The 26,413-nt window shown below is 35.1% G+C and overlaps 1 protein-coding gene across 3 annotated transcripts in view; it reads right to left on the bottom strand.

Moving 5' to 3' along the window:
* The window catches only part of RABGAP1L (RAB GTPase activating protein 1 like), a 605,798-nt gene that overhangs the window by 255,228 nt on the left and 324,157 nt on the right, over positions 1–26,413 (bottom strand). For all 3 annotated transcript variants that reach the window (XM_044674101.1, XM_044674102.1, XM_044674100.1), the window contains one exon: positions 7,635–7,709. In XM_044674101.1, the coding sequence (XP_044530036.1) occupies positions 7,635–7,709 (75 nt within the window). The remainder of the gene's footprint in view (positions 1–7,634; positions 7,710–26,413) is intronic.

The following is a 26,413-nucleotide window of genomic DNA, read 5'->3' as shown; positions in this document are numbered from 1 at the left end:
GTGTTTTCCTTTCTTGATCGAATGCTGCAGGTGTTCTATGAATCCTTTCAATGTCTATATTGCCCTCTTGTTGTAGGACTTCAGGGCAATTTTGCTGAATTATTTCTGTTAGTATAGAGTCCAGGTTTTTATTAATTTCTGGTTTTTCTGGAAGACCAATTATTCTCAAATTGTCTCTTATAGACCGGTTTTCTTGGTCTGTCACTCTCTCATTGAGATATTTCATGTTTCCTTCTATTTTTTCAGTCTTTTGGCTTTGTTTTATTTGTTCTTGTTGTCTTGAGAGATCATTAGTTTCTACTTGCTCAATTCTAGCCTTTAGGGATTGATTTTCGGCTATAATCTTTTGTTTTTCGGCCATAATCTTCTGGTAATCGGCCATAATCTTTTGGTTTTCGGCCATAATCTTCTTGTTTTCGGCCATAATCTTCTGGTATTCCTTTTCAATCTGGTCATTTCTTGTGTTCAATTTGCTTATCAGTTCATTTGGTTTCTGAGCCTCGCTTTCCAGTTGCAAGATTCTACCTTTTAAGCTGTTATTTTCTTGCCAGATCTCTTCCATTTTCCTCAAAATCTCAGATTTGAACTCTTCCATAGCTTGCGAGGAGTTTTCCTTATTTGGGGAGGGTCTGGATGGTTGTTTGTTCTCCTCCTCTGTTTGCTCGGTTGTCTGGATTTTCTCTGTGTAGAAGCTGTCGAGTGTTAAAGACTTCTTTTTTTTGTTATTATTCTTTCTCTTCTGAATTTCCTGTAACTGGTTAGCCATCATTAGCCCAGCAGCTTCTCAGGTTTATCCTCGCTCTCAGTGTCTGTTTGAGATCTATTGGCTCCTGAGGACTGAGTTCTAGTTTTTTCCAAGGTCAAGCCCCCTGGTGGATTCCCTTGTTTGATCCTCTGCTGGAGGTTTCTTTACAAGTCTCAGGGCGCTGCTTCCACAGTCGTATACCCGTCTGCACTGGTTCCCCACTTAGGCTTTAGTTCCTGGCTGTGTTTGCCTCCCCCCAAGCCTCTGCTCAGCCAGCACCCACGCCTCTGCTCAGCAGGCCCTCTGCGCGCCCAGCGTCCGCTCTCTGCTCCCGCGCTCAGATTTCGCGTGCGTTCTTGACTTAATGGGGTCCTAAGTCTTGCTGCTCTCAGGAACAGGTCCCGGAGCTGCTGATGACTCGATGGGTGCCCCAAACTTGCTCTATTTCTTTTTAGCTGGGTTCGGAGCTATAGGTGAGTGTGGAGGGGGTGGGGGTGGGGCAGTTGCTCAGCTCGCGATTGAGTGAGAGCCCTTTTTAGCTTGGAAATGTCTCGATTCCACGTACCTTCCACGCTGTGCCCTGTTGTGGGGTTCCTCCGTTCGTCTGGACTTGTTTTTATGTCCCCTTGAGGAGTTTTGTGTGTTTTGGTCAGGAGAGGTTAAGAGCTGCTTCTTACTCTGCCGCCATCTTAACCCGGAACCTTGTGGCTATGATTTTACAGAGATCTGAGTTTTTAAAATATAAGAATATCTCATTCTACTTTGAGACTATTTATTATCAGTGTTAGCAGTAGTAGTAGCATTAAGACTAATTTAATATTAGTATTGTGTATACTATAAAAAGTTTTATTTTTCTTAACTAGTAAGGGGCTTCAGGGCTTCAATGACCTATCTGTATGCTCTTCCATCTATATTCTCAATGTAATAAAGGGGCGTAAACACACCTGCACACAATGTTTATGGCCTTGGAACAGAAGAACTCTAACTGAACTAGTCAGAGACTAAAAGTGTAACCTTGATCTCAGAATCATATTCATAAAAGCAATCAAGCTAAGTAGCAGAGCTAATTACAACAAAAATAATTTTAAAAAACACTTTACAATGAGCATCATAATTTTCAAGACATTTATTAAGCACCTATTACATGAACAAAGATAAATAAGGAAAACATTTTATCTTTCAGAGAGTTTACAATACAATGAAGGTGATACGACATATATACAAATAACCACAATACAAGTAAAATCTGAAAAAGGCAAAAGCATTTAAAAACTTGGGAGAATCAGTAAAAACTTCATGCAAGAAATACTATTTGAACTGCATATTTAAGGGGGACAAGGTTTGCGAAAATGGAAGAAGACAACAAGAAAACTTGTATTCCAGGCATGTGGGGCAGCATATGCAAATTTAAAGAAGTAGGACAATTTACTGACATACTCGTTCCAAAAACAGTGTTAGTACTGATCTCAATTATTGTGTCTAGAGCAAGAGATGTAAAGTGGAGGAGGGCATTGTTGTTAATTATTCATTAGAGATATTGGTCAGTAGTTTTCTTTCTCTGCTTTATCTCTACCAGATGGATACAACTATATTTGTACCCTAGATGGAGTTTGTTAAGATATTTAGTTTTCCTAGTTTTGTGAACAATTCATGTAACACTGAAATTGTTCTTTGTTTGCTAGAACTGCCTATTTGATTTCCAAAGTCCTTAAAAAAAAATCCCACTCAATTCTTCTAGGTAAATCAAACTATAGTATAGTTCTTTGAGTTAAGATAGTATGTCTTGTATGAATATTATACCCTAACATACCAATAATGTTTAGTACATAGTAGTGTCATGTGTACTTCTTAACAACTCTCTTCTCAGTTTTCTTTCCACTTTCTCTAAATAACCTATATGTACACAGTTATTTATGTGCTATCTCCCCCATTGAAATGTGAGGTCCTTGAGGGCTGAGAAGTTGCCTTTTCACATTGTTTTATATCATCAGCCCTAAGCACAGAGCAAATGTTTAATAAATGTTTTTTGATAGACTGAATGAATGAGGGAATGAATGCCTCAGTGAGGTAAAAATAGTCTTTGGCACCTCTTTCAGAAACCTTATAATTTCCATTTCAAACAAGAGAAGAGAAAATGCAGGAACTTATTTGTAACACATGCCCAAAACAATAAAGATTTTGAAATTTTGAAGTTAATTCTCCTCATGTTCCTATCTGAGGTCCTTTTTTTTCTTTGGAAGTTATTAAATTTGCACAGTTGTAAGAAGTATGTAATAAATTGTATTTCAGAGATTTGCTATCCTTTTATTACTAACTTCTGAATCTTCCTAGGCTCATTCAAAAAATCATTGATTTTTTTTTTACTTAAAAGTATCTAAAATCATGTCAATAAAAATTGGAATAAAAATTATTTTAACTTATTATTTAATTCAAAGGCAAAAATATTTACATCCTCAATAAAAATGTAAACAATATTGTTAAAATAGATTTAATTCTAGAAATCTACTTAGACTAGGCAATTTATCCAAAATCGAATAAAAGCATGGTCAGTAGAAAACTTGGGACAGTACTTAATTCCATCTGAAATCCAAATGTAACATGCTGATCACCAATATATAACTAATGATAGAAGTTGTTATATAAGATATATCAGCGCAATCAAATAATTTTTCAAAGAAAAACTGTGGCCCTATTGTGTTGTTTTTTTTTTTTTTAATAACCCTTACCTTCCGTCTTGTGTATTGGCTCCAAGGCAGAAGAGTGGTAAGGGCTAGGCAATCGGGGTCAAGTGACTTGCCCAGGGTCACACAGCTCCCTATTGGTTTTAAGTAATCAGAACATGAAAATTCTCCCCCGGTGTTAAGTGAATAACTTCCTGTGAATCAGTATTAATATATCATGCATTTAGAGAACAGTTCTTCCTGTGATAAATAATCCTTTTACTGTCTAAGCCACTTGATAAACATGTACTAAAAGCTCTTATCAAAACATGTGGGAACTTTCAAGCACCAGGGATGTTCATTAATTTCCTGAAAATACTTCAGTTGAATCCAATAACACTCATCTTAAAAGTGGCAAACTCCATGGAAAAAAAGGTAAGTATACCTCAGTATTATTTGCTGGTCTTACAAATATCCCATTCACTGCGTATTTCCCCCATTAGGCTGTGAATATAAAATAGAAACCAACGCAAGTCTAGAAAAGAACAGCATTATGAAGGGAAGCAGGTTTTGACAATGATTAATACGGAGCTGCCAAAACTGTCTAGAAGCAAAGCAAGCCACAAACCTATATAATTGCCAAAAAAAAAAAAAAAAAAATAGCAGCTCCCTTATATTGCATCTCCTTGAATCCTAATATAAATCATTTAATTCATCTATTTCTTAAACAATACCATATTTTTACTACTTGTTTATATTCTTTAAGCATAGAGTTAACTTCTAAACTGAGTCTGTCTAGTTTATGTCATGGCCTAATTAGCTGACAGGTACCCTGTATGGATAATGTAGACATTAATTATGAACAGAACATTATAAAATTCACAATGCTGAAATTATAACAAACATAATGATTTTCTAAGTCATTATGAATATCTTTTCTCTCTACAAGGAGATGTAGATTCTCTCTACAAGGTCAGCATAGAAGTAGGTGAACCACAAAGCCACAGAAAGATAGAGCTATAATCGACCTGATATATCATCTATCTTGGGAGTTCTTAACTTAGGATCTATGAACTTTAAAAACATACATTTTGATGATTACATTTCAATTTGATTGGTTTACTTTGTAATTCCATGTGTTTTATTTCATGCATTTATGTTTATTTTTCAGAGAAGGAATTCATGGACTTCATCAGATTACCAGAGACACATGACACAAAAAAGCTAAGAAACCCAGATGCAACTTAATTCCATTATTTTAGGTAGATGAAGAAAGTAAAATAACCACAAGAAAGGGATTTTTCCAGAGTAGAAGTATGGTAGCAAAATAAGAGAGCCAAGATTCAAACTTTGGTCTTTTTACTGACTCTAATATTCTTTCCTAACCCAACTTGGAAAACAGACTAACATCCCACCATTTAACTACCTGATGAAAACCACCAAGTCACATCTCTTTATCACCAAGAATAGGGATGTCTATCCCAAAGATAAATGGCCTGAAAAAATTATCTTTTCCTCAATGGCGCAAAGGCTCCTCAATGTACCCAGAACTCATATAATTTCTCTAATCATCCAAATCAATGACTAGACTAAAGCAGCTTTATTGATAATGTAATATGCTTTGAAAGGTGTTATATCATTAATTTATTCTTTATTACTTTCTTTTAAAATAAACATCATATTCCATGAATCACAAAAATAAAATGTGCCTGTGATTCAATTGCTACGACTCTACCTTAAAGGTAGCAAAAAAGGTAAATTATATGCCAAAAATATTTATAGCTTTTTTATTCATAAAAGGAAAACCTGGAAGTGGCCTTTATATCCCTTAGAGGACAGAAGAATAAACTGTGGCCTGTTCACATGAGGGGATACCAGGATGTCATAAAAATAAAAGAAAAAGACTTGATGAAATATTTAAATAAAGCAAGTTCATTAGAATCAGAATGTTAAGTTGTGTGTCATTTGGAATTAATGTAAAGCCCTGGAAGACTACATCCCTGTAGCAGGGATCCCTGAAACAACTTCCCCTGATACCTCCCACTTCCTTTGTGGGAGATGTCAAAGAAAGTATAAAAGGGAAAGTTTGGCGCCTTTTCTGTCTCTTGTCCCTGGAAGCTCTGCTCTCTACCCTGAAACCTTGATCTCTCTCTTGGCGCCTTTTTCCCTTTCTATCTACCTCCTATTTTCCCTAAACCTTCCCTTTCTTAATCTAAATAAAACCTAGCTATTCTAAACCTTAAAGTTGCTCTCAGATCTTTTATTTGAGCTCTGTAGGGCTCTGATCCATGATCCCCATTACTACCTTCCTTTCCCCTCCTCTACTTTCCTCTCTCCTTTCTCCAATTCCATCCTACCTTCCTACCTTCCTACCTTCACTTTCACCCCCATACTGTTGGCTATAACCCTTTATATTTTTTAAGAAAGAACAAAAGATAAGAAAGAAAATAAATTAACAGGGGGACATAGAGAATATCTACTTCTTTTAATATTCATTTGTGAATCCATTCAAATGTATGGGATAATGTTTTTCCCTATTCTCTCTCTCTTTTTTTTTCCTTTTTCTTGCTTAGGATGAACATGTTTTTACTTTGAGGGTTAGGGTTGAAAATTAGCCTCATGTATAGCTCAACCACTGGTGGAGTGATATCTGTTGTAAATATTGATATATAGTAGTTACATTTTAAAATATAATTAAAAATTGGTGAAACATTTTGTTTGTATTTTATTTTTATTTGGACATTATAATGTAGCAACAAAACTCTGATCAAAGATGTTAAAAATAAATTATTCATGTAAGCATTTTTTAAACTGAATTCATAAGCATTGAATAGTGGCATTAGAGTGTGAATTTAGAATTAGCAAGACCTGGGTTCAAATTCTGTTTCCAATATTTATAAGCTGTGTGAACACTAGGATTTATGATGAATTATGCTAGGTCATGAACCAAAATGATAGATAATTAATAAATATTCTGAATCAAATTTATCCAATTCTAAATCCAACCAGGTTTGTTTATTTTTTAATTACAGAAATTTATTTTCTCCAACTCCTATCCTCTATCCTACTGAAAAAGAAAACAAAAAGAAAGCAATTCATTGCAACAGATATGCAAGGTCAAGGCCAATAAATTCCCTTGCAGACTATATACACGCATGCATACATACTTACATATATATATGTGTGTAGATGTATATATGTATGTATATAGAGAGAATTTTTCACTCCAAACCTATTACTTGTCTGTCAGGAAGTGGATAAGTGGATTTCATCATAAATCCTCTGGAATCATGGATGATTTTCATAATGCTCACTGATCTTATAGCTTTCCAAATCATCTTTACAACTTTTTTATTATTATATGAATTACTCTCCTGATCCTGCTTATTAATTAGTTCATAAAAGCTTTCAATACTGTTTATTTTTTAAAACTGATGTGATAATAATTATTCTTTTGCCTCTAATTATTTTACCCTATCAATTAATAGTCTTTCAGTGTCTTTAATATCATGTTTCTTCCTTCTTTATAGCACAATAGTATATCATCATAGTCATATACCATGACTTACTCAGTCATTCCTTAATTGATGGCTCTCCTTTACTTTCCTGTTTTAGTCACCACAAGAAAAAGTAAAATGGGGTGGTTAGAAGAGGATTGGAGGATATTACAGAATTTGAATGTAAACACTTTTAGAAATGGTCATCTATTATAAGTTTCCTTAGTTCTTCTGCTTGTTATAAGCAACATCTCAAAAAGTGGGCATAATCTAGAAATATTTATAATGTAAAAACAAAATGTCATTAAAACATTAAAATATTATAAAAAATTTTTGTCAAATACTTGGTTAAAATATAGGGCAATTATAACCACAGGATTCTTCTGATTCACCAGTATAATAATCCTGATAAAAACAGACATGAGGTTAGTTTGGCATGACCTAAATGACCATCTTAGTTGTTTTGTGATCACAATTCTTTTTTTTTTAATGCTTATTAACTATCTCCCCAAAGCCTTCATTTAACGATAATTCCAGAACAATAATTCACTCCCTTAATAAAGAGTTGCAGTGTGAATAGGATAGGTTAGAATGAAGAAATGTTCCACTGTGAAAATTCTATATGTAATCTTTAATAAGAAAAGGCAATCAATGAGAAAGGAAGAATGAAGTAAATTAAAAATTAAAGTTCTTGATGATTATTTCATTTTGTTAACATGGTAATTTACTCACATGGAGCAGCAATACGGCAGCAAGAAAAGACTGTCCTTGGCAGTATCCAATATCTTCATCATAGACAGAGTAAGCCTAGAGGATGAGAAGAGGAGAAAGAAAAATTAAAATGTTACCATTGATGTCCTCTTGTACCTTGAAACAATAGACTGACCAGGCCACTTAGGAAGCTGAGAACTGAGAAATGGTGAGAAAGAAGAGACAGAAGGCACCAAAATGATGAAGCATTTTTTACTGTGACATTATTTCCAGTTACGCTATCCCCTCAAGTCTGGTGTGTATGCCACAATGCTCTGTTGTCAGATAATAACAAAGATATAGGCAAGGACCCTCAGGCAAATCTGGTCTCTTCTAGACCCCCAAGAACAATGTAAGAAATTGAATCAGAACTCTGAGGCACTGAAAAAAGATGAAGACTCCCTAAAAAGTCTTCTATAAAAGGAAGCCAATCCCTTTTGACTGTTACATTCTAGGATACATTTGAAGGTTACAAGGTATTCTTGTAGAAAAGAAATTTTGTGGGGGAAAAATGATAGTATTGAGGAGAGAGCTGTGGGATCCATATTTCTGAGAGGGGTTCAAGTTGCATCACAGAATTCCATAGTGCTAGGCCTGGAGTCAGGAAGAACTGAGTTCAAATATCATCCCTAACTATATGAATCTGAGCAAAATATAAGTTTTAGTTTCTTGATCATTAAAATGGAGATTAAATAACCTACCTCACAGGCTGCTATGAGAATTAAGGGGATATGATTTTTAAAATAATTACAAACCTTAAAGTATCAGATACCATCATATTGTTATTCCAAGAAAGGGTGGGAGACTCATTTAAGAGTCCTTAGCAAAATGAAGCAAGACTTCTATCAGGAGTGGGTCTCTATCTTCCAAAATGATCATGTCTAAGAACAGTTTCTCTTCTCCCTCATAATGTTATCATATATAGGGTGTCCCAAAAGTCTTAAAGCTAGGTCTCTTTTAGTTCATTTAATGAATCCTTTGAAGTGGTCCCATGTTTTCAGATTTTCAGTCTTCAAAGTTATAATTATATAAAACATGGTAACATGGTTCAAAGTACAATGGAAATATCCAGTTTGCATTCAAATATTTTGACCATTTTAGGTTTGTTATTTGCACTAATCTGGACCTGGCTATAATGCAGTTTTAAGTTTATTGGATATTAAAATAGCTTTAAAGCTATAAAACCTTAAAAACTTTACTAAGACTTCTGGAATACTCTGGATTTAGATCTGAAATGGATCTCAGTGGTCATGGAATCATCATCCTTATTTAAAATATGAAAAAACCAAGGCACTAAAATATTGATAAGTACCTTATGCAGGTAATACAGATTATAGATAGCAGTCAGTTTAAACTCAGTTTCACTGGTTCCAAATTTAGCAACCTTTCCCTTGCATTACACTAACACTTCCAAGGGGCTTTAGGATGGGAATAGGCTCTCCTACTCTCCGAGACACAATTGGTACCACAGGGGACCTTCTGCAGCCAACACAACCTTCCAGGATGGTGGTCAGTGATATCACACTTTGTGTTCATACACCATTTTAGGTACTTTGAACAAAGGACACTCTAATAAGCCTGTAGGACAACTGCTATAGAACCAAATGGTAAAAGAATGAGAAAATTTGTTATCTCATGCTGAAGGCACTTAACTGTCATAAAACTAACACAGTTTAAGCATCACCTATTTGTCTTCTCAGTGAACAGAAATTAATTCAAATTAGATGCTTAATTGATTCCTAATTTTCCAAAGAATGTATTCTTCCCAAACAGCTGTGGTTCTTATTTTTTTAGAAAAGTAATCTGGAATTTTTCTAGGAATTTGTGATTATTTATGGTAGGCTAATCACAGCAAAATAAAGTAGAATGGGAACTTATTCAGAATTATCATCTATTTTTTTAAATCAAATGCTATCTCATCTATAAATTTTAAGTTTAGATATAAGACTTTCTAAAAATATTATATATTGCATTTCTACATATAATTTTGAATGAAACAGAATCAGTTTAAATTAGAACAATTCTCTTTAATGCAATAATATTAGGAGTATTAACACTTTGTTAATAGCCTTCATAATAAAATAGGACCCATGACACCAAGAGCTAAACCTAATTAATGTGGTTTCAGAAGAAAAATGGTTCAAATGACTTCTTCAAAAAGTGACATTTCTAGCACTAATCTTTAGTAAATGGTATTATCAAAGGGAAAATTCAGTTAAAGCGAGCTTCACTCTACAGTTGTCTAAAAACAGAGACAGCAGTGCTGAAACTAAGTCACAAATAGTTCTACTCTAATAGCTAGAACCCTATAACACAACTAGGGACAAAATGACCATCATTTCCTTAAATAATTTGCCCTCCGTATTTTAACCCTGAGCCTTATCATGCATGACTAGAATGGTGAGGGATATAAGAGTAAAGTACATTAAAGGAAATTAAGGAGCTATCCAGTTTCCTGGTTAATGTCCAGAGGAAAAAATATTTGAAAATTCTTTTTATTTGGTTGCAGGGAATCAGCTACATATTACCAAATCTTAGATATTACAGTTTTATCTGGTTCAGGCTGCAAGGGCATCAAGTTTGAAACCTCTGAATTACTATGCACTTCTCTTTTTTAGCCACAAAAATAGCTAGAGAGATTCATCAAATGATTGGCTTTAAATCCAGGTAAACTATACCCACCATCCCTAGTAGCCTTGCCTAATAAGGATATGAGAATAGTCTGCCATAATTTGTTTTTGGTAAATTCACGCTAGCTTTTAGTGATCACCTCTTCCTTTTCTAGATATATACATACATCATTTTTTGAATCAGGCACTCTTAACCAGTGTTTTGTGTTGCAGACCTTCTTGAAAGTCTGGTGAAGCCTATGGATTCCTTCTCAGAATAATTTTAAAGGCATAAAATAAAATCCATAAGATTATCAAAGAAACAGTTTTGTTCAAATATAATTACCAAGAGGAAAAGTTCACAGACCTCAGGTTTAAAAAATCCAGCTTTAAATAATGCATTCTCTGATGTTTACCAGGAATCAAAGCACATTGACCTATAGAATGCAAGCTTTCTTCTCTTCTCTTCTTTGAAATCAAGAGAAAAATGGCCTAGCACAATGCTTTGAATATGGTAGAGGTCTTCTTTTATTCTTGAATTAATTATGAAATGAAAGGACAAACATCCTCCTCTATTCTAATATATAGTCTGATGGGGCATTTTTTAAAAAAGCAATTAAGTGTACTTGCTATTTCTGAGCAAAAGAAATGTTATTAACTAAATTTGTCGTAAGTTTTTTTGTAGCTGATAGGTAGTCACAAAATTACCCAAAGATGGGGGAAATGACTAGCCAAGCATGATCACAAATTTCTAAAAGAGGTAGCAAATTTAGTAGTATTTATATGATGATTTTCTCATCAGTTACTATAATACAATGGTGACAGATAACTGAATGCTAGTATCTTGTCATCTGATCTGATCTGATATGATATGACATGAGGAAATGTATGTGTGGAAGATGAGATTGAGAAGAGTGGCTGGAATACATCAGGATGCATATAGGATGTAAATAATATTGTGCCCATTACTGTTTACAGGCTGTTATGTGACACAGTTGATAGAGCACTGGACCTGGAATCAGGAAGTGCTGAGTTCAAAACTGACCTCAGAAACTGATTCACTGAGTAACTTTGGTCAAGTCAATTAGTCTTTATTTGTCTCAGTTTCCTCAACTGTAAAAAAGTCATAATAATATCTACCTCTCAACATTATTGTGAGGATCAAATGAGGTAATATTTATAAAGACTTATCATAGTGCCTGGCACACAGTAGGCATTATACAAAAAATAACTACTACTATTGTTTTTGTTGTTGTCATTTTGATTACAAATATTGTGGGTATATGAGTGATAAAGTCAAATAAAGATAGTAAGAAAGTCTGGAATCTATGTATGGATATAGATATGACATTTCAAATGGTTCTACTATCTCATAGACTAGTTAATTTCTATGAATTTAGATCATTATTTTTCTCTCCTATTATTTCCCTTTGATTCTATTTGTTTCTTTGTGATATCTAGATACTGTTGATTTTCTGACCCTTTACAGAGCATATCTTTTCATATCAGTAAGTACTGAATTCTACTTAAAAAGAGATTTATCATAGTATGTAATGGGATATTTTAAAGCAGATTTAAACCAATAGATTTTTGGACTGCTCACTCTAAAAAGGTCTGTGTGGTCTGTTCATAAATAAATCTACCTACCTGGTTTTCTTTTCATCAATCTGTCTCTGTGTTTTGCCATTCTCACTTCTCATTTCTGCTTCAGTTAATAATCATGAATCCCCACATGATGATGTCTACTACAGTAAGCATCATTTCTTCCAGTTTTTGGACTCATGACTGAATCAACTCTTTCTGAAAAGAGTAAGTCAGTGTGTCCCCTAAAATCCCCTCTCATCACCATCTCTATACCTTTCCTGACCAAAGTGTTCCTAACTCTTGGGTAACCACTCTCCTTTGTGTAATGTCTCTCCATTTAGAATTTAAGCTCCTTTATAATGGAGATTGTTTCTGCTTTTTGTTTCTGTAAATGCAGTTTAGCACAGTGAATAGTATATAGCACTTGCTTAATAAATGGTCATGTACTCATTCATTCATATATAATTTAAATATTTTGACATATCCTCCATTCCAAGAAGCTAGTGACACTTTTTTTGAATGGGGAGTAGAACTTTAAATATAGGACTTCAAAATTAGACCACCTAGTTTCCTAATTCTAAGCAATATGCAAAACAAGATTATCATTATTATAATATATTAAATCAATTAATGGTATAAGAAATATGAAACAGTATTTTATATTAAAGTGATGCCAATATGCTACTGGAGAGTAAACCTTCATTTTTTATAAAATGGTTCAATATAGAAAACTATAGCTAAGAAAATGAGTTTGTGTTGTGATTATTTAACTTTAACTGTATGGCCCTACATACTTTCATTATTATTTTTACTCTTCTCAGAGGAGTTAAATTCCTTTCTGGTTCAAGAGCAAATCAGAAAAGTATTTAAAAGGCACTCCAACATCTGGCTTTGAATCAAAGAATAAATACAAGCATGATTTATCACTTAGTGAGGCTCAATGAATGTAGATATGACTTCCTAAGAATTATTACTAAGGACGTGAGCCATTAATTAAATAAACAATTAGGTTGAAATTTGAAGAATGGACACATCTATATTCTACCAAGCAGGTAAAAAGGGGGAAAAAAAACCTAAGATACTAGTTCATATACTGAGAAGCTACATACAAAAATAAGAAAAGCCATGGCAGGGAGAAAAAAAGGACTGGAAGGATATGAAATGTACGGTACAGAAAGCCTGAAACTAGGCTACTTATCTGAACACATACAGGAGAGTTCTCAAGTATTAGAGGTAATGAAGTCTAAAGGAGCAAGGTTCAATATAGCCAGAGTTGGAGAGCTCTGTTCCATTTAGAACCAAGAGAGGTTCAAGCTAAAGTAATCCAGCACTCTGGATAGCTCCCTGGGTGAAAAATGCTGAAGGAGGTTAAGGCTGTTCCATGTCTTTTTAGAATGTTTTAGTTCTTAAGTTGTTCGGTTGGCTCACCAGCTCAGATGAAATATTGGTTAAAGGAACCATAGTATGTTGTGATGAACTTAGTTGTCCTTAAAAGATAGCATGTTATCTTTATCTGTACATACCCTTCTCTGTACAAACACAAAGTTAGTATTTGAATCAGAAAAAAAAGGTGGATGGGAGAAAAGGATTGGGGAAATGTCTTCAGAGGTATAACAAGCTGGTCAGGGAGAGCTTGGTACTCTGGAGTCTCTATATTTTCTGAGCCAGGACTGGGGTAGGAATCTAATGTGATATAATAAGAAAAAAGTATGATCCATTTAAATGTTGACTAGACAAACTTAGACCCTAAAACACAGGACATGGGTAAAGTTTAATTGTGTTGGCTTTAACATTTACCTAAAACATAGCTCCTGCAAGAGAAAATGAATATAAAAATAGTCTGACATTCTTCATTGTGCTTTTTATAACTGCAATGACTTTTAATGAGTTTTAGAAAGAGCATGGCATAATGTGCTAAGAGATGTAGCCTCAGTTAGGATGACCTAAGTTCAAAAGTCCCTCCTCTGACTCATTAAAGTGGCTGTGTGACCCTGTGCAAATCATTTAAATTACTTAGTAACCCTTTCCTTTACCAGGTGCTCATCTGTACAGGTAGAGGGAGTTTTTTCATCATGGTGCTCCCTAAAATAACTAAGTCATAGGTATAGACAAAAAAAAAGATTAAAGGAGTCAAAATCTCTTTATATCTGTGGTACTCTACTTCCCTTCCTCAAAATGTTTAACAATTTATTTTTGCTCAATTTTAATTCAATAAAGAATGTTTCACACAATTCAGTCATAAGGGGTAAAACTTACTATTTAAGCACCCATATCTCTGCCAGAAAGGATTAAATGTTGGTGCTAAGATTATAGTACAATATTTCTGTATTGTTTCAAGAATGTAGAGCCTCTATCCAAAAAGAGAAATTATGTCTGGAACATATGTGAAAGAAAGGAAGGAAGACTTTAAAAATATAATCTCATTTGATCCTCACCACAAACATTTGAGGTAAGTGTTATTATCATCCCCATTTTGCAATTGTAGAAACTGAGGTAAAATGAATTTATGTGATTTGCCCAGGGTCATGAAGCTGTTGTGAGTAGCTAGGCATGGAACGGATAGAATTCCAGGCCTGGAGTCAGGAAGACTTGAGTTCAAATTTGGCCTCAAACTGGTTGTGTGACCCTGAGGCAAGTTACTTAATGCTATTTGCCTCATTTTCCTCCTCTGTAAAATGAGCTGGAAAAGGAAATGGTAAACCTCTACCGTACCTTTGCCAAGAAAAATACAAAAGGGGTCAAGAAGAATGGGAAATGAACTAAAATGACTAATTAGCAGTAAACATAGCTATTAAGCCTCAGATGATAGATTTGAATCCAAGTCTTCCTGACTCATAGCTGCATCTAAAATAGGGAAAACTGGAGAAAATCTCACAGGGAAAGCACAAAAACTAAAAAGATCCAGGAGAGGCTTCCTGCAAAAGGTGGGACTTTAGCTGAGACTCAAAGAAAGCTAGAGAAGCCAGAAGGTAGAGATGAAAAGGGAGAAATTTCTGTGAAATTCCATAAAATTCCATGAGGGAAAAAAATGAAAAATAATCAAGGTATGAGATCAAGCACCATGTGTGAGGAATAGCAACGAGGCTCCAATTCACTAGGATTGCAATATACATGGACAGTAGAGTATTACTATTAGTGTTTAATACTTATATGGTAAAGTCTTATTGTAAATGCAGTCTTAGATGGACCCATTGAGTTAACCCAAGAATTAATTAGCTGGGAAATAAATGATACTTTACCTTTAGTTCAGACTATATTTTGGACCCATTATTGTAGCTGGCCAATGGATTGCACATTTCCATATAAGAGAACCAATAGACAAACATACTGAGGTCAGAAACGCAAGCTTGCTTAACAACTTTTGAATTCATTGGGATGAAGATAAAGAGTGGAGAGAGGTAAGCATAGAAGATGATGAAAAAAGGTCAACCACCACAGAGTCTATGGTGGGGGAGGGGTGAGGAAAAGCAGTACCAATCTAGGGGAGCAGAAATGGTAATGGTAGAGAAGGTAGGAAGAGAAAAATAGATGGCCCATTTGAGAGTCTGTTCTGATGGGGGGAAATGTGGAAGAGAGAAACTCTCAAAGAGGACTCCACTCTGCTTCTCAAAATTGCAAAAGAAACTGGAAGTAATTTATGATTACTAGGAGACTTTAGCTTCACTGAAAGAAAACCTATAGCAGTGATATACATTTCTTAGACAACTCTAATTCCAATTCTTAACCAGCATGCTGCTTTTCTTTTAAAAAATGCTTTATTGATACTTTTCCTTGTCACATTGTAAGCATTTCTAGATATGGTTTCTCTCACCATACAAATTCTTCCTTTTAACAAGGAAATGAGAAGACTATGGAATGATCTCTTCTAGATGAAGCCATATTGGGCTTCTATGATCATGATTCCTCTTCTAGATCCAGAGGGATTGATCTTTTTTATGTCACCAATTCCTTTTACAATCTGGTGAAGCCTAAATACCATTTCTTACAAGACAGTTTTTAAATTCATAAAACAAAATATAAAAAGATGAAATTAAAAGAAGATTTTGGAAAATATTTTTAAAACAAGTTTACAGAGCTCAGGTTAAGAACTCATGCTCTATAGAATAAAATGGAACAGAACGGAATAGTGTTAACTGCTTCCTATGTGCCAAGCACTGCTAAGCATAAGGAACAGAAATAGAAAACTGAGATAGGCATTGGTCTCAAGGAGCTCAAGCTCTAATGGGGACACAACAGAAAAAAGAGAGTTTGTGTTTATATTCAGTTCACAGCAGATGGAGAAGTCAGGTATTATTTAGACAGGGAAAGTAGCAAGGCTGCTGCCAAAATCTAGAAGATCTCTATTTATCTATCAGTCCCTCCCCTGCTGCCTACATATACACTCAAATTTTTCATATCCTTTAAAATTTTTTTCTTACTTCCCAATACTATATAAATTATTTGCAAAATAAGCAAAATAGCCAAATTCTTTTTATGACATAAATATGGTGCTGATACATAAGCCAAATATACCAAAAACAGAGAAAGAAAATTACAGACCAATTCCCTTAATAAGCATGGATGCAAAAATCTTAAATAAAATTCTAGCAAAGGGACTACAGCAATATATCATGAGGATTATTCATTATGACCAGGTGGAATTTATACCAGGATTAGGAAAACTATCACCATAACTGACCATATCTATAACCAGACTAAAAGAAATCCTATGTTATTGCAATAGATGCAGAAAAGGCCTTTGACAAAATATAACACCCAGTCCCATTAAATACATTAGAAAGCATTGGAATAAAAGGGCCTTTCCTTAAAATGATAAGTAGTATCCATCTAAAACAGTGGTTCCCAAACTTTTTTGGCATTCCACACCCTTTCCAGAAAAAATATTACTTAGCCCCCTGGAAATTAATTTTTTTAAATTTTAATAGCAATTAATAGGAAAGATAAATGCACCTGTGGTCATCACCACCTCACTGGATCGCTGCAGCACCCACCAGGGGGCGGTGGCGCCCACTTTGGGAATCACTGATCTAAAATGTTCAGCAAGTATCATCTGCCATAGGGATAAATTTAAAAACCTTCCCAAAAAGATCAGGGGTGAAGCAAAGATGCCCATTACCATCATTATTATTTAATATTATACTAGAAATGTTAGCTCTAGCAATAAGAGAAGAAAAAGAAACTGAGTTAAAGTAGGCAATGAGGAAACTAAACTATCACTCTTTGAAGCTGATATGATGGTATACTTAGGAAAATTTTTTCTTCTTAATTATCATACTTTCATGCTATTATCCTATATTTCTCATTTCTTCCACAGACAAAATTCCTAGAAAAGTTGCCATTGCCTCCACTTCCTTTCTTCATTTCTCATTTAAATGAGAGCTACTCAATACAGCAATTTAAAAGAGAGCTCTCTGGGTGAGTTAAAGGACTTTCAAAAAGGAAGATGTGATCAGTTTTTTCCTCCACTTCAAATTCTAAATTTGTTAGTAAACATTTTTTTAAATGAATGATTAGTGGTAACAGCAAAAAGCATAGGAAAGAGGAAAAGAAATGAGCACACACTTTGATATCCAAAGGGACATTATTAGAAAATATTCTTCAAAAGAAGATCAAGATGGGGGGAAGTGATAAAGGGGAGCAGTACAATATTTATTCAAGTATGACTTTAGCCTATGTCCTAGTTTGGTAGGTACTCTCAAGATGGTTTCCTAAGCTTCTCTGTACTAGAAATGTCTATTAGAAATTCTGTATTAGAAATGCCTAAATCATAAATGTCTTTGGTGTGTGTTAGACATGTTCTCTCATCTCTGAGGTTCCAGTATTAATGAGGATAGTCTACTATCCCCTATAATCCTTTAATAAGGTATAACCTATCATCTCCATGTCTATATCTATACTTTGGGTTGGGATCCTTGAGTTTAGTAATTGCTTTGGAGGAGTAAGACTATGGAATTGGAATGGTCTCCAATTTATTCAAGATTGGTTAACAAGGGATATGTAAAGGCTCTTAACTAGAATCCCAGCTCCTCCTGCTACCTGAATGGCTAGCTCTTTCTTAGTCTCCTTTGTGGGGTCATCATCTATAACATATCCTGTTCTTGAGCTGTACCCTAAAGCTCTGTCCTGGGATCCTGCCTCTTCCTTCTCTACTTTCTCTGTGACTTTTTCAACTTGATGGGTTAAATCTTTATGTATACAATTCCTAGATCTATATATCTAACCTTAACATCTCTTCTGAGCTCTAATTTTGGATTGCTAATTGTTCATAGTGGATATTTGAAACTAGACATCCTTCAAACTCAACAAATCCAAAAAAATTATTACTATCTTTCCCATTCTCAGCTGCTTCAAACAAAGCTGTCTTCTGAACTCCCATTTTTTTTTCAGGACACTGTCATTCTTTCCAATTTGCTAGGTTCAAAAGTCTACTGTTATCCATATATAACTGTACCCTCTTCCTCTCTACATATATCCATTTGGTTACCAAATCTTGTCATTTCTACATCTAAAGCACCTCTCACATTTGGCCTCATCTTCTTACTCAAAGGCCATCATCACTTCTTCCTGGAAGACTTCAGTGGCCTCCCAATTAGTCTCCCAAACTCAAATCTCTATCTTCTCCAATTTTTCCTTTTGCCTAAGTAATTTTCCTAAAGTGCAGGTCTAACTATGACCTCTACTCAAATTCCAATAGTTCTCTATTGATTCTAGGATAAAATAGACATTTCTCCATTTAACTTCTAAAGCCGTGGACAATGTAACCTGAATTTCCTCTTTTGAAGGGAGGGGGAGATTGTTATGCATTTATATTTGGGGGAAAAGCGTTTATTTATTTAAAAAGTATACAAAGGTTACTATTGTTTTAACTGATATAAACCAATGTGGTCATAATATACACTCAATCTTATTAAAATTACATTTTTCCTCTTGGTATGTTATATTAAGTTTTACAGGATAAATTATTCTTCGTTATAAGCCATTTTCTTTTTGTAATACCATATTCCAAAATTTCGTCTCTGTAGTATTTGCAGCATAAGCTTAGGTAATCCTGACTGTGGTTCCTTAGTGCCTAAATCTTTTCTTTTTGGATCTTTGTAGTGTAAGGGTTAAATTAGGAGTCTGACAAAATAAGAGAGCAGCTTTTAACAATTTTAGTTTTAATGAGAATATAGTAAAAGGAAGGAAATATAGGAAAGAGAAAGAGAGAGAAATTGCCTAACTACCCTATAACTCCCTATATCTGCCTATAACTGCCATTAGAGAAAGTCCTGCTGATCACAGAAAAAAAAAATATATATATATATATGTATATATATATATCCCAACCATCAACTAATCACCAATATATACCACCATCAACCAACCCCCAATGACCAAATACCGACAACCAAACACCTCTCAAGCCAAAAAGGTCAAAAAAGCCCCTCTATGTCCTTGCACTGGCCTTTTATGGCCCCTTCTTACCTCACTGCCTGTCTCGCTGGTTTCTACTTCCTTTCACTGTGGGCTCCTACATGGTAAAAGGACCTCCAGGTCCCCAGTTAAATTAGAGAAAGGATTAAGAATTCCCTTTTACGGTAGTTTGATATAGCAGCACTGGATTTTGGTTCTAACACACCTAGAATATAATCTATTCTCATCTGTACGCTGTGTTCTACATGAAGCTTTTTTTGACTGTCCTCGCTCCTGGTGCTTTCCCTCCCCAAGCTGCCTTTCTTTTATTTTGCATATATTCTGAATATTTTTATGTCCACGTATGTGACCTTCTTGAGGGCAAGAGGTGATCAAATTTTGTCTCTCCTCACTGCCTAGAGCAGTGCTTGGATCATAAGAAGCACTTAAACACTTACTGATTGACTGACTGATCCATTGCCTTCTCTTCGAAGTATCTGTAATCTCAAAAATGCGCCTTCTCCTCTGGCACTGCTCTGGTCCAAAGTGCTTTTGTGTCTCTTCTACAAAGAGACCCTCCAACTATCCCTCAACTCCACAACTGAAGTGACCTGCCTCCTTTTCTATATCTGTCTATCTCAGGATCCTTTATGCCATTTCTTCTTAAGGATTCTTGTTTGCTAATAGGATGCAGTTTATTTTTGCCCACCTTGTGTCTTTTGACAGTAGTCTTAGTGAACTCAACTTCCCTATATTTGATCGACAGGCACTTATGAAATGCAGACGCGATCCCAGGCCCTGTACAAAGCCACAAATGAAACAGTCCCTGCCCTCAGAGAGATTCCATTCTATCAGGAGAGACAAGATGGACAAATATAAGTATCTACAAAATCTTTATGAGAATAGCACTTGCCTTTCCAGGCAAGAAGGGAACAAGAACTCAACCATACAGTCACTGACAAAGGGTAGAGAAGCTAGCAGGTCTAACTGTGCTGATGATTTATGGACTAAGGTTGATAATTATAATCATAATAGCAACTGAAGTGCATATACAGAGTTAAACTTGGCAAAACATTTTCCTGCTAGATGACCTGAAACTTACTAAAGCCTGACGGTCTGGAATTAGAAATACTGTCGGTTCCATGTTACACAGGGAAATGGAGGCTCAAAGAAATTAAACCCATTGTTATGGTTATGCATCTAGTAAGTATTAGAGGAAGAGAGGCAGCTAGGTGGCACAGCCAGTAGAGTGCCAAAGCTAGAGCTGGGTTCAAATCTGGCCTCAGATGCTTCCTAGCTACAGGACTCCAGTCAAGTCACTCAAACCCATTTGCCTAGCCCTTGTCCTTTTGTCTTAAGAGTTGTTACTAAGAAAGAAAGAGTTTTAAGAGTGTGTGAGTGTGTGTGTGTGTGTGTGTGTGTGTGTGTGTGTGTGTCTATGGAAAGACAGAACCCAGATATCTCTTGATTATGAATACAATACATATTCCACTATTTCATGCTGCTTTTGTGGGGGCAGCTAGCTGGCTCAGTGGATTGAGAGCCAGGTTTAGAGAAGGAAGGTCCTAGGTTAAAATCCTAGCTGTGTGACCCTGGGCAAGTCACTTGCACCTCTCCCTCCCCCCCCCCCCCCGTTGCCTAGCCCTTACTGTTCTTCTGCCTTAGAACCAATATTGATTCTAAGATGGAAAGAAAGGGTTAAAAAAAAGTGATGCAATGAATGAAGGAAATATTGGAAAATGCACCAAACAAAAGAATACTCCAAAGCCAAAAAGAAACAGTCTTCTTTTTAAGCTTTTGAAGACAAGGAGGGTAAGGCAGTAGAAGAGTGATGGGGATTTAGAGTCACAAAATATAACTTCCTTTCATCTAATGTAGGGAGACATTTCTATCTAAGCCTAGAAGATCTCCAAAATAAAGACAGGAAAAGATGATAACTCAAACAGGAAATAGTCATAAGGGAATAGAAACTGTTACAAAGCTTTATTTGAGAAAAGAAAAGTTATTAAACTTATCCTATTGACTTGTAAAAATGAGGAACTTGATATAGCCTCCAAAAATAGATCCATTGATATAGAATAATCTAAACACTTGAGAAGATAAATGCAAAAGGTTAGATGTGCTCACAATTAATCACTTACAAAGTGATTTTCTTATCTAATAGAGCTGGCAGAATTCCTAGACGTATGTTTCCCTTTATATAACACTAAGGAAAAAGCCCTTGACAACAACTTAGAAGTAAGCTAAAATATTATTTAACAAAATCTTAAAACAAATTGAAAATTACATCTTAAAGATAATTTATAGATTGATAGTTATCTATTAAAGCATAACCCTGTTAAGAGAGCTGATTTCCTACTACAAAATTTATGGTCCAGAACACTTATTTACATAATTTCAATAGTACTCAATCTGGTATAAAACATAAAGAAAGGTCCCTGGCTATGTGGAGATGACATCTAAAATGTAATGCTAACATCTAAATGTTAATGCTAACATCTAAAGAGAGCCAAGACTTCAAGGACAGTCTCTATGAATTTATAGAGAACATTTTAGTCTGGCAATCAGACATGAACTATGTCCTCACAATGATATGAAAAATCATAGAATTTTATATATATATAGTTAATATAAATGTTGAGTTTTTTTAATATTGTTTATGGTTATTCATAGCTAGGTTAATTGTTCAATTATGTGAAAAGGATAATAATGCCAGGGCAGTTAAAGAAAGGAATCATTATTACAAATTCATTTCAATACAAAAAACATTTGCTAAGTGTCTAATATTTATAAGGCACTGTGCTAGGCACTAAGGATAGAAGGATAGGAATGAAAACAAATGGTCCCTGCCCTCAGGGAATTTATATATCATAGGGGTAGGAAAGAAATCATGTATATACAAATAAGAATTATATATAAAATAATGCTATATCATTTTAACAGAGAATGTAAAATTAATTAGGAGTCCAGGAATTGCTTTACTGGGGCAGATGACACCTGAATTGTGCTTTGAAGGAAGCTTGTGGAAGGAAGGAAGCTTTATCAAGTGAAGGTTATGGGGAAGGGAGAAGTAATGGGCTTCTTGGATAGAGTAGGAGGACAAGGTGAGCTATAAATAAAGGGAAGATTGGGAAAGTTGGAAAGAAAGGGATGCTATTCTAAGCAATTAACAAGAACAGGGTGATTTCATATATCTAGATTTCCTTGTACAATATGATATCTTTCATAAAATCACAGAACTTTGAAAGACGCAAAAGTTCACAGAGATAATCTATTCAAATTCCCTCATTTTATAGCTAAAGAATTATGAGGTCTAGAGAGGTTAAGTGTCACACGAGTTAGACACATATGGCTTTCAAAATGTTCACTAACTTCTTAAAAATCTCACAACCATGTTACAAAAGAAAAAAAATGACTCACTTGAAACTCCATGTGTTGAGTTATTTTAACAAACCAACCCTCAGTGCTACAAAGCAATCTTCTTTAATAAGCAGAGTTCCTGCCTAAGCTTCTTTCTGAGGAGGGAAGGAAGAGAAAGAGAATGGAGAGGGAGGGCACAGGGCATCCCATCTGACTAAAAGGGGTCAAAAATAAAATCAGCTTAGAAACTGAAATAAACCTGGAGGTACTGACCAATGATGCTGCAACACCCTCAACCTCAGAAACTTGTCAGAAATTCAGAGGAGCAGCTGGAGAGTTCCAAAAGAGAACATGGGAATGGTTTCATAAATGTCTTATTAGCGTCATGTAGTATATGTACTACCCTTTCAGGGGCCAGGCTTGTCCCATAAGGCCTTGCATCACACTGGCTTTGAAAAGAATTACTTTTTGGACCTTCTTTCAAAACTCCAGGGTTGGCTTAAATCTTTGTTCTGGAAGGAATGCTGATGGAATTTTTTAAATGTAATTTAATTTTATAAATTTTTTGATGATTACATTAAAATTCCCAGGTATCTCCCACCTTCTCTCCCTTTCCTTCACTAGAGTAGGCATCACTTGACCCCCCCAAACTACATATATATAGATATAGATATAGATATAGATATAGATATAGATATAGATATAGATATAGATATAGATACATATACATATACATAAACTAAATCTTTCATGTTTCTATTTATCAATTCCTTTTCTGGATGTGGACACTCTCGACTGCTTTACCTCACCAGCAAAATTCCCAAAAATAGTGACTGATTTTAATACATATTTATGTGACTAAATCTCAAATGAATCCTCATTTCTACAAAGCAAACCTCTATCCTTGCCTCACTGATTCTTTATCACTTTACTCACAGAGCCAGGCCATGCTCAAACCCTCTCTTTCTTCATTACATTTCCCATAGCACACATTCCCATTAACTCTCTCTATTGAGGATTTCATCTTTAATAATAGGCCATTCATACAGATCTACCTCTTCTCCTTTATTTTACATTTATAAAGCCTCGTGACATAATCCCTCACACTCCCCTCCTTTACTTTAGGGGTGGTGAGCTTTTTTCTCATCAAGGCCAGACCCTCTACTTATTCTACAGATAACATTCCTTTCAATTTCTTTTAGCAAAATGCCACCAACCTCTTACCTCTTTCCTAATCTTGAATTTCCCTCATTTGCTTGCTCTTTCACTTCAAACAACATGCACAATTCTCTCCCATCTTAAAAAAAATTTTCACTTACATCTATACCTATCATTCTCCTCCTATAAATATCCATCCTTTCATAGCTAAACTCATAGAAAAAAACTATCTATGATCATTTCCTCCACATTTTCCCCTCCACAATTTGCAATTTGACTTCTGCCTTAATCACTCAGTTGAAAATTGAAGCCCAATCTATATATACCTCCTTTAAAAATTTTTAAATAACTAGTGAGCATTTTTTCTCCTGATTCCATTATCCATTGGAAAAAAGAAAAAGAAAAAACTTCTTATAACAAATAAACATAATCAAGTAAAACATACTTTCACATTGACTTTTTCCAAAAAGTTTCCTTAGTCTATCACTTCTCTGTCAGGATGTGGGTAACATACTTCATCATTGGTTCTCTATCATTAGGCTGGTCTTTGCACTGATTAACGTAATTGAGTTATTCATTTTTACAATGCTGTTGTAAGAAATGCATATATCAATGCACTGATAGTGGAACTGGGCACTGGTCTAAACATTTGGGGAAACAGTTTGACACTATAAACAAAAAGTTACTAAACTATGCATACTCTTTGACTCAGCAATATCACTATGGATTTTATCCCAAAGAGATCAAGGAAAGAAAAAAAGGATCCACATGCACACAAATATTTACAATAGTTCTCTTACTGGTAGTGATCATCTCTTAGCTGTCAAATCTAATGTCCTTTTTTGTTTAATGTCCATCCTTCTTGACTCCTCCAGAGCATTTGAACACTACTGACCCTTCTTTTCTTGGATATACTCTCTTGGTTTTCATGGCACTGCAATCTCTTGGTTCTCTTTCCTATATGGCCATTCCTCAGCCTCCTTTATTGAACTTCAATCCATTTTCTATCCTGTAAAGTGTAGATGAACTACAAGACTATCCTGGTGCTTTTCTTTTTCAACATTTTCTACTGATGATACCATAAGTCTGGATGGGTTAGATTATTACTTCAATACGATTGATTCACCAGGTCTACATTGCCAGCCCTAGGATTTTTCCTGAGTTCCAACCCTACATCAACAACATCTAAGTACACATTTCTAATTTTATGATCTATAGGAATCTGAAAGTCACTATGACCAAAACAGAATTAATTTTCTCTACACCACACAAATGCACTCTCCTGCCTAACTTCCCAGTTTCTGTTGAGGGTATTACCATTCTTCCATTCACAAAATTTTGAAATCTCAGGGTCAGTCTTGAACTTTCATATTATCTCTAAACCTCCTTTGCTAAAATCATCCAACTGCCAATTTTACTTCCAAAATGTGCCTTGCAGGTACTCCCTTTGCTCCTCTCAGATATAACCACTGCTCAGTTTTGGATGTTCATCACTACTCACCTGAACTACTGTAAATAGCTAGTAAATCAGTATCCTTGCCTTGGATAGGGTCCACTATGTTCAATATATTCTCCACATAGCTCCCAAAGTGATATCCCTTAAGTATAAGTCTAACTGTACAAATTCCCTGGTCAAGAAGCTACAGTAGTTCTCTATTGCCTCTTCAAAGAAATACAACCTCCCTTGTCATGTAAAATCCTTTAAATCTGACTCCCATCTATCTTTCCAAACTGACTACAAAACTATAGTAGGAGCAATAGCCTAGGCCCTGCTTCAAACAATTTCTTTTAGCAAAATGCCACCAACCTCTTACCTCTTTCCTAATCTTGAATTTCCCTCATCTGCTTGCTCCTTCACTTCAAACAACATGCACAATTCTCTCCCATCTTAAAAAAATTTTCAGGGTATTAAAATCAATTCCAAAATTTAATTGGCTAAAGGAACTAAGTCTCTGACCACTGATGTGGCTTCCTTAGCCTGTGAACACAAAGCCACATAAAGGAGGTAAGAAAGTGTACAATTTTGTATGTGTCCTTACCTAATAACACAGTGTTGGGAAAATTGTTTGTAAATCTTAGAGTGCTACAGAAATGAGAGTCATTATTATTTTATGAAAACTCCACTTTAGAAGGCAACAGGGATAACGTTTTTTTTTTCTCAATTTGCCATGTTCTTTTCCACAGACAATTTTTTATTCTCTTATTTCTCTGTTATAGAGGGAGCTGCTGCTCAGCTGGCTCCCTTCTATTCCTTGAAATTAATCTTACTTTCCAAAAGTAGTGACTTGAATGAAACCCTTAGGATTTACACCAATCTCTTTATTTCTGTCTTCCATTTTTATCTCCATTTTAATCCGACCCTCTTCTCCTCTTTCCCCCAGTAATAGTCTGATGGCTGCAATTAGCCTTCCAGGCAAAAGAATAGGCTGCCTCCACCAAAACTACAAAGCCATCTCAGAAAAGCTCTTGTGGGACTTCTAGCTGAGAGCCTAGAGAAATTTTTTAAATCTCTTCAGGCACACTTGATAGCATAACAAATCATTCATTCTCTTTCCAGCACTCCCGCCTCAGAAACTTGACCTTTTCACTGGTACAGTCTCAGAAGAAAAATCCATATTTGAAAAATCACATTATAGTTTCTCAGCTAAGCACAGATCC

Source organism: Gracilinanus agilis, chromosome 4, assembly GCF_016433145.1.
Source record: "Gracilinanus agilis isolate LMUSP501 chromosome 4, AgileGrace, whole genome shotgun sequence".
Classification (NCBI taxonomy): Eukaryota; Metazoa; Chordata; class Mammalia; order Didelphimorphia; family Didelphidae; genus Gracilinanus; species Gracilinanus agilis.
This window is presented reverse-complemented; position numbering and strand designations above follow the sequence as displayed.